This window comes from Haliotis rubra, unplaced genomic scaffold (assembly GCF_003918875.1).
Source record: "Haliotis rubra isolate DU_JTF1 unplaced genomic scaffold, ASM391887v1 Scf1145, whole genome shotgun sequence".
NCBI classification, from domain to species: domain Eukaryota; kingdom Metazoa; phylum Mollusca; class Gastropoda; order Lepetellida; family Haliotidae; genus Haliotis; species Haliotis rubra.
The window spans coordinates 19,853-29,791 of NW_025765054.1; the positions used below are offsets into that span (position 1 = coordinate 19,853).

Genomic DNA, 9,939 nt, shown 5'->3' on the forward strand with positions numbered 1-9,939 from the left:
TTTAAAAAAAAATAGACTTGTTAAATGATTAATTTGTAAATAGATACATATTTTATTATTGGTAGTTTAGATTAGTAACTGAGATTGTCAGTGGCTGTACCCTGAAAGGGGTTGAAGTAGCGTAAAATTATTGTCCTCCTGAGAGGGTATGTAAGTCCCAAAACTTTCAAAGTAAAATTTTCACATACCAAGTTTTTAAACGTAGTATTTTTGTTCTTTTAAATTTCGGCTTAATTATCCTACAATCGCCAGCGGCTGAAGGGATGGTGTAAATCCAGATAGGGCCCATGCAGGTAGCAAAAGTAATATAAGTCCCCATGGTTCCCAGTATGGTGATCTACCTTCAGTTGTTGGCGATCTATAGCCCGTGTTTTTTATTGTATTGTCTTCTTTAATTGGAATGTTTTAGCTTTGTTCGCTAGTTTTATATTATACCTGTGATTATATAGTATTTTTACTGTCCATCGTCGACAGGTTTTAATCTTCATAATATTTTCACTTTTTATTGTATAAATTGTTTTCGTCACGATAAGGCTGAGATATTGCCGATGTGACGTTAAATATTAACTCAGTCACTCACTCACTCATGGGAGAGAAATGGAAGCGATTTTACTACTCAGGGGAGATAATCAATCAAGAATCGTGAACACAACAGCGTTGACACCCAACAGTGTATTACACCACTGCACCCTACCACATTTAGCCACAGACAGGGCTGTGAAATGGCTAAATGACTATAACATGTTCATCATAGTTCTTATGATTTTGTGTCAGGTTCAAAGCCAGATGATGGTAATGTGCGCGGTCATGAGCACAGATTAGAGTGTGTGGTGGGAATGTGGTGTGTGGGTACAGGACAGTACATTGTACGGTAAATTGCAAACATACGAACTACTCAAATGGAACAACCTAAACGAACTAACTTCAATAAGTTTTACTAAATCATTAAAGCTGTCAAACAAAGTGTCCATATAATTGGACATAGTTGTTGTTCAACAGGTTGTCTGTACAATAACCTGAAAATACAACAATCGCATGACACTAATTGATAAAATTTATTTAATAATTTCACATTTGAGACATTGCTCATAATCAGGATAATGATTAGGAATCCAAATCAGATTGGACAAGCTTGCCTGTGACAAGAGCAACTGAAGAAACATATCCTGTAGTCATGCTGCTTGAGAAGTGAACCTGTACCTGGTTAGCCCCTGTGACAAACAATGAGGTAGGGACTACAAACTCCCAAACCTCCCAACTGGTGGTGCTGTTAAACTTGTCAGAATCATACAGTTTGTAAAACGTGTCAAGACGGTGGTGGTTAAAGGTAAGATACGATACGCTGTTCGTAACATTGATCGGCCAACTGGTTGAAACTCTCATTCTTGCACTGTAATACTGGCCTTTTGGTAGATTTATTTCGGTCCAAACCACGTTGTCCTTTACTGGTATAAGTGTATCGGCTCCGTAGAATGTGGTTTCGTTGAATATGACTCTAGGTAGCTGGTTTGAGGTGATCTTGAACGTAAAGTGACATGTTGCCTCGGGAGGAAGTTCAATCATTCCCCGTGTCTTCTGGATGTCAAAGGGTGTATTGAAGGTCATGATTGGATACCAGTTGTCTTTGATGGTGATACAAGTAGCTTGTCCCTTAGTAGGTTTGATCCAGTCGTCTTGAAATACTAACTTGACATTTTGTGTTTTCTGAGAATAGCTATGCAAGAGAACGACAGTTTCGTTATGCAGGGAACTGGACATTACTAATGGTGACACTGTTCGTTCTGTTCCGTCATATTGGCTGGTAGTTCTGATAAAGGAGTAGTCTGTAGTGAATTTGTACCAAAACTTGTAGACGTCAGCAATACGTGTAGTGTTTCCTTGGAGAGTGAAAAGTGACCAGTTGAGACTACCATGTCCTGAATGTTGTTCATTGGCTAAAAGAAACACCACTGTTCTGTCAATGTATTCCCTGAGACTTAGTTGGGTAAATCTGTGGGCATTGCAGTGGTATATTGTTGAAAAGTCGACTATACCAGATGGGGCAAATTTGTCAATTCCCATCACAATATCGCGGCCATACTCACTGATAACAAGGGGTACTTGCTTCCCTGTCTTTAGAGAGGCATAACTTTCCACAAGGTCGACAAATGCTACCAGACGTGCTTCATTCATTCCAGTAAGATTGTGAGATTTCCCTGAAACAATGAGTGAGTTGTACGAATGGAAGGAAAATTCATCTAGATAGCCTTGTGTGAGGTCCATGAAATAGGCCACCTTTTTCCAATACGAAAAGTCGTTTCTATCTGCCAACCCAGTTTCTCCGTCAAGTGTAGGACCATTTACCTTGATGTTAAATCGAGCATGGAATTTCTCAGCAACTAATTTGTGGAAGATAGCAATAGTAGTAAAATTCCAGATGTCAGGTTCAGCGTCTGGTTCATTAATTGGCTCGAAGTATGGTGGGATCTCTCCATTGGTGTAGTCATATACTCCTTGCACCATCAACATTATGAACTCTGCAGCAGCATCAATGTTGTTAGGGAACTGACCTTCATGTTCTGACTGATTTATCCAACTTGGCCAGTACTCAGCTGAAATCAACGGAATGTGAACCTAACATAGTTATAGCATTATAACATATTTGGTATTTTAATAACAATCTACACATTCTTGGTTGATTTCCTCTTTAGAAACCTATTAGTCTATATTCCCAAGGTGTGTGCGTTGTTGCAGTGCCGCATTGAGTCAGTGAGTTGGGTCTAACAACGCTTTGGACAGTATTTCTGTTTTTCATGGCGTGTCAGCTTAATGTGAAAGAGGATTCTGAAGTAATGTAGCAGGTTGGTCAAATACGAATATGCAACTGATGGACAAAAATTGTTCTACGATTCGGACCAAAAATCATAGTTTTCTAACATTGACGTACATTGTAACTGCACAGCATCCTTTGACGACTTGGCCATCCACGCCCCCCTTTGTTCTGGAGACTCATCAATCTGATTAGTTGAGGTAGATAATAAACTGAATTGCTTTTAAACTTTTGCCTCCAAGCTTTTGCTAAGGATATCCTTTTCATCTTATTAGGACACATAAAATGGATTCACATCATTTGTCAAAAGTATTTATAAATACATTGACTTGTATTATTTTCCCTGTGAAAAGTTGAATAACATATATCCTAAATATTTCCAAACATCTGCATTCAGTATTTGACAGCCATTTGTGCTTACTTGACATTACATACTCGATGTATCATTCGGTCGAACACACGCCCCTGCCTATTCAATGCCTGGCCTCAATCCTTCACTGTGTCAGGATTGTATGTTCTCGTTAGAACTGTTACTGTGTTATCGCATATGAGACAGATACGATATGAACACAGGTCTTTTGTGTTAATTATATTCGTTCAGTTATTAAATGACGAGTTTTCTATGAGAGAATTCTCACCTTTCGCCTCCATGACCATTTCGTTCTTATAACCACTTTTAATGTTAGCAAGATAGGTGGAGAACAGTTCCTGCTGTTTGGTGGCATTCTTCAAGTAGTTAGGGTCCGGGTAGCCGCTACGGTTTGGGTCTTCTGGCCACTGTACGAATTGTAAATTAAGGTAACTGTATATCATGACCATTAAGAAGTCAATCGGAAAACCGTTGTTGTTGTTTGTTTGTGACAATGCTTTATGGCTTCTTCTGTGAAGACGTGTGGATAACAACTTCTGTCATTCAATTCTCTAAACGAGAATGTTTTTAGCAATATTCAAACATATTCAAATTTCTGGAACACCAGAAATGGGCTTCACACATTTTGCCCATTTGGGGAATCGAACCCGGGTCTTCAGAGTGACGAGTGAACGCCTTAACCACTAGACTACCCCATATCCTCTTTCTTTTCCTGAATATCATAGTTATATTCAGGACTCAAATGATAAGTCATCAGCTGCTTTTGACCCTTCAACTGTTTATATATGCATGTTAGTTTGTGTGCATGTGTATATGTGTGTGTGTGTGTGTGTGTGTGTGTGTGTGTGTGTGAGTGTGTGTGCGCGCGCGCGCACACACATTGCTTGCTACACATGTATCAGGTATTTTGTTGCGAAAACCTTATGCTGCCACTTTGGTATTTTAATATATTCCTCGTTACTTCAATTTTACCTCGTTATTTCATTTATTTTCTGAAAAATTCGAATATTTCCTGTTTACATGGGTCCCTAGTTTGGTGATCTACCTTCAGTTGTTGGCGATCTATAGCCAGTGTTTATAGTGTATTGTCCAAATAGTGCTATTAGTTTTAATTTTCCACACTAGTTTTAGTTGTAATTGTGGTATTCTAGTTGTTTTACTGTCCTTCGTCGACAGGTTTTTATAATGTACATATGTTCCATTTCAATGTCACATATGTTCTCGTCACGATATGGCTGACATATTGCCGATGTGACGTTAAATAATAACTCACTCACTCCTGTTTACATGGATAAATCTCTCCTTCATGTTTAATTTTCCAGTATTTTCTGGTCAATTCAATCATTTCCTCGTTCCTTTATGTCAATGTTGTATAAAAAACGCGAAACCTGAAATCTGGGAAACAGAGTTAAAGTAATAACAAAATTATTGAAATAACGAGAAAATATTTGAAGCAGCAATAAAATAGCTGAATTATTTGCAGCTCGAAATTTCATGTTCTCGAAAGAAATTTGAAGTAATGAGTAAATAATCATGTTTCACCACCTATCATAATGTGTTTCCAATTCATTCATTATTTTAGTAAAGATATTGTTAAATCTTGGAAATTATAAATCTACCTCTTCTTTTTGTTAACTGAGATTATACACGAGGGCTTCTTCTTTCACATTCATCAGTAGCTGCTGAAGCCATGAAAAACGTGAAGACATGAAACCGTCTGACTAACAACTTCTGTGTTTAAATTCTCCAAACCAGAAAGAACTAATTATCGATAGTTCCAATTATTTTCTGGAGTATTTTCTCGTTTCTTCGATAACTTTCCCGTTCATTCTTCATTTCCTCGTGTTAGATATGTCAACTTTCTTTCAAAAAAAAAAAATGTGAAAAAAAAATCAAAGAGTTCAAGTACCGAAAAAAATATCGAAGTAACGAGAAAATATTTGAAACAGTGATAACATAACTGAATTATTCGAAACAACAAGACCATTTCATGTTTTCGAAAGAGACTTGAAGTAGCGAGTAAATAGTCATACTTAACCATCGATCTCAATGTGTTTCCAATTCATTCATTATTTTCGTAAAGCTATTGCTAAAAGCTAATATATGTTACAATCCAGGAAATGTTAAGTCTACCACACTTCTTTTAAAAGTTTATATGAATTACAAGGACAAAACAAAGACTCAAATTGTAAAAGAAATATCTCACATCTTGGAAGAGTCGGTCATTGAGATCTCTGTTCAGCCATCGTCCACTGTCAGTCCCAATGCTCCGACAGTCAGCCATGAGGGACTCCGGTTCCAGACCATTGTGCTTGTTCCACCTGTCAGTCTCATAACGAACACTACGTCCCTGTGCCAGCCACTGAGGGTAGATCGTCACAGTTGTGTCGCTGAAGACACTGCCTATTGCCAGGAACACGACGAGGAAGACCAGTGTCAATTTCATTGATGCTGGAATGTCAAGTACCATCAAAAAAGACTTAAACTGATATATGGGGTAGTGACAGCCTATATAGTCCGTATTCACAGTAATTATCTCTAACCTTGACATTACCGTTCTATAAGTAGTACACGATAAGGAAAAACACTACTGCGTAGGATGGGTCTCACAGTGGCAAGGAGTGCAGGTCACTGTCCACCAACCAGTTGTATTCACTTCATATTTGTCATAATGAAAATCGTCACGATATGGCTGAAATATTGCCGATGTGACGATTAATATTAACTCACTCACTCATAATGCAAATTCAGCAGATTCTGAAGAAATAGCACGTCAAAAATCTACAGCACGTAATCAACAAAATAGCGCAAAAGGTTAAGGGAATAGAAAACTTTTATTTCAGAAATTTCTTTCTTTTTAGAAATATATGTTAGCCTGCTGTAAATTGTTTTGCTATTGCCTCTTCACCATATGATGAAAGTGGTCATATTCAGCAAACCACCTTTCCCGATGTTGTGCAAAAGATTTCCTTTTCAAGTTAGGTTTTGTTGAAGTATGGCTGTTCTGTGAAGGATGTTCTGTTTCCAGATATACATCTACTTTATCGTCTTTTGCCCTTGCGTCCTCCTGAGATATTGCCGATGTGACTATAAATTTTAACTCACTCACTCACTCTTTTACCCTTGCCCATCTAATTTTTGTAAATGTGAAAAGTTCTCCTATTCTACTGTCAGGTCACCTTTAATTACAGAACCCAACCCTCTCAAATAGCTAACATCTTGGTCAGAAGTTTAGGTGTAGATACTGATACCGCCATCACAGAAGTGATGTACAGAAATGATGTACAGAAATGTGAAGTAGGAAGTCATATTCAATTGGATAATTAATATCTATACAAGATGTCATCATAATGGAAATCCGCTGGCGTTCCATTTTGATTTTAAATGTCACTTTGCATGAGACATCACTTCTAAGTGTGTAAGCGACTGAGTTAAGATTATTAGCCACATTCTGAGTAATGAAAGTCGTATATAGATAAATAACCTGTCTCCTGGCATTGATAGATACAAGACGGGGCGGCTTAGTCCGGAAGAAGTCTGTACCAGCACATGCATGGACAGACAGACAGACACACACACACATTACATGCATGCATGCATGCATCCATCCACCCATCCATCCGTCCGTCCGTATGTACGTACGTACAGACGGCGCTGTGCAATGGCTAAGTTGATAATTGTTGGTCATAATACTTATGACTTTGTGACCAGATGATGCTGGTTATATGCGCGTGCATGTACACAAATTAGGGTGTACACAAATTACCACATTTAGCCACAGACAGGGCTTTGAAATGACTATAACATGTTCATCATAGTTCTTATGATTTTGTGTCAGGTACAAAACCAGATGATGGTAATGTGCGCGTGCATGGGGACAAATTCGTGTGTGTGGTGGGAATGTGGTTAGTGGGTACTGGACAGTACCTTGTACGGTAAATCACAAACAAACGCACGAACTATTCAAATGGACCAACCTAAACGAACAAATTTCAATAAGTTTTACTAATTCATTAAAACTGTCAAACAATGTGGCCAAATAATTGGACATAGCTGTTGTTCAACAGGTTGTCTGTACAATAATCTGAAATACAACAATACTCATTGATAAAATTTATTAAATAATTTCACATTTGAGACATTGTTCATCATCAGGATAACGATTAGGAATCCAAATCAGATTGGACACGCTTGGCTGTGACAAAAGCAACTGAAAAACATATCCTGTTGTCATGCTGCTTGAGAAGTGAATCTGTACCTGGTTAGCACCTGTGACAAACAGGGAGGTAGGGACTACAAACTCCCAAACCCTGCCAATAGGTGGTTTGGGCAAACTTGTCAGAATCATACAGTTTGTAAAACGAGTCAAGACGGTGGTTGTTAAAGGTAAGATACGATACGCTGTTTGTAACATTGGTTGGCCAACTGGTTGAAACTCTCATTCTTGCACTGTAATACTGGCCTTTCGGTAGTTTTATTTCTGTCAAAGCCAAGTTGCCCTTTATCGGCTCCGTAGAATGTGGTTTCGTTGAATATGACTCTAGGTAGCTGGTTTGAGGTGATCTTGAACGTAAAGTGACATGTTGCCTCAGGGGGAAGTTCGAGAATTCCCTTTGTCTTCTGGATATCGAAGGGTGTATCGAAGGTCATGATCGGATACCAGTTGTCTTTGATGGTGATACAAGTAGCTTGTCCCTTAGTAGGTTTGATCCAGTCGTCTTGAAATACTAACTTGACATTTTGTGTTTTCTGAGAATAACTATGCAAGAGAATGACAGTTTCGTTATTCAGGGAACTGGACATTACTAATGGTGACACGGTTCGTTCCTCTCCGTCATATTGGCTGGTAGTTCTGATAAAGGAATAGTCTGGAGTGAATTTGTACCAAAACTTGTAGACATCAGTAATACGTGTAGCGTTTCCTTGGAGAGTGAAAAGTGACCAGTTGAGACTATCATGTCCTGGATATTTTTCATTGGCTTAAAGAAACACCACTGTTCTGTCAATGTATTCTCTGAGACTTAGTTGGGTAAATCTGTGGGCATTGCAGTGGTATATTGTTGAAAAGTCAACTATACCCGATGGAGCATTCGGATCAATTCCTGTTACAGATCCTCGGCCATATTCACTAATAACAAGCGGGACCTGCTTCCCTTTCTTTATAGAGGCATAACTTTCCACAAGGTCGACAAATGCTACCAAACGTGCTTCATTCATTCCAGTAAGATTGTGCGATTTCCCTGAAACAATGAGTGAGTTGTACGAATGGAAGGAAAATTCATCTAGATAGCCTTGTGTGAGGTCCATGAAATATGCCACCTTTTTCCAATACGAAAAGTCGTTTCTATCTGCCAACCCAGTTTCTCCGTCAAGTGTAGGACCAATTACCTTGATGTTAAATCGAGCATGGAGTTTGTCAGCAACTATTTTGTGAAAGCTGGCAAAAGCAGTAAAATTCCAGATGTAAGGCTTAGCGTCCGGTTCATTTATTGGCTCGAAGTAGGGTGGGATTTCTCCATTGGTGTAGTCATATACTCCTTGCACCATCAATATTATGAACTCAACAGCCGCATCAATGTTGTTAGGGAACTGACCATCATGTTCAGATTGGTTTATCCATCTTGGCCAGTCATGAGCTGAAATCAACAGTATAACAGAACATGAAACTAACATAATAATAACAGTATTAAAACATCTTTTAGCTATTTTTTTAATACGAATCGGCACAGATTGAGAGTGAGTGCGTTGTTTGGAAACCGCGTTGTTTGGGTGAGTTGGGTTTATGGATGCTTTGAACAGTATTTCTGTTAAGCGTCAGCTTAATGTGGGATAAGAAGCCGAAGAAATGCACAGAGCATGTACCACATAGGTGAAACCCACGAGCATAGACGTGCTGCTGATATGTTGCAAAGAAATGTAGTCGGGGTGAACCTCTGTCCGGACCCACGACCATTGGTTTCTGTTGCGCCACGGGACACAGCTCTGAACATTTCTGGCTAAAATAGACTTAAATAAAATCGCTAATCTCTTGGTTGGGATATATATATTGGTTGGGATATACATGAAATTAATTCTCATAATCCACCAAGAGTGTGTTTTATTTACGTTTTATTATCCCTAAATGTCTCCAAACATCTTTATCCACTCTTTACATACTTGTTCTGTGATGGGGTGGGACATGAGGCAGTGTTATACCTTGTACAATGACTCTTTACCTCTTCTACTCTGTACCTGTAGAGTGGCATGCCACATTTAGAGAGGGGTAACCTGTTACTCTTACTGCTTTAGTACATTTGAGAAAGAGATATGAATGTGAATATAGCTTTACAGTATGACCTGAACTTTCTCACCTCTCGCCATCATGACCATTTCGTTCGCATAACCACTTTCGATGTTAGCAAGATAGGTGGAGAAATATTCCTGCTGTTTAGTGAAGTTCTTCAAGTAGTTGGGGTCAGGGTAACAACTACAGTTTGGGTCCTCTGGCCACTGTACGAATTGTAAATTAAGATACCATGATAGTTAAAACGTCGACCTGAAGGCTTGACACTCCTTCAAAATGAGTGAGTGAGTTAAAATTTAACGTCACATCGGCAATATTTCAGCCATATCGTGACGAGAACAATTAATTTTATGCATAGTAAGCAATGGTAAACTATAAAAACCTGTCAACGAAGGACAGTAAAATAACTAGATTATCACAGATTCGAATTTAAAACTAGCAATCAAATCTAAAACAGTCTAACTATAGATGACAATA

The 9,939-nt window shown here is 38.6% G+C and overlaps 1 protein-coding gene across 1 annotated transcript; it reads right to left on the reverse strand.

Annotated features, from left to right (window-relative positions):
* Positions 1 to 1,042: 1,042 nt before the first annotated feature.
* On the reverse strand, positions 1,043 to 5,688 carry LOC124253839. The gene is made up of 3 exons (XM_046687691.1): positions 5,386 to 5,688; positions 3,448 to 3,586; positions 1,043 to 2,591 (listed from the first exon to the last, which is right to left on the reverse strand). Exons 1-3 carry the CDS (start codon positions 5,647 to 5,649, stop codon positions 1,105 to 1,107), a joined length of 1,890 nt encoding a protein of 629 aa, XP_046543647.1. The 5' UTR covers positions 5,650 to 5,688; the 3' UTR covers positions 1,043 to 1,104.
* Between the last annotated feature and the right edge of the window lie 4,251 nt (positions 5,689 to 9,939).

Coding starts and splice junctions, on each gene's coding strand:
- LOC124253839 (XM_046687691.1), bottom strand. CDS start 5,649: ATGGTACTTGACATTCCAGCATCAATGAAATTGACACTGGTCTTCCTC. Junction 3,587..5,385: donor ATGACCGACTCTTCCAAGAT/GTGAGATATTTC, acceptor CAATTCGTACAG/TGGCCAGAAGACCCAAACCG. Junction 2,592..3,447: donor AATGGTCATGGAGGCGAAAG/GTGAGAATTCTC, acceptor CGTTGATTTCAG/CTGAGTACTGGCCAAGTTGG.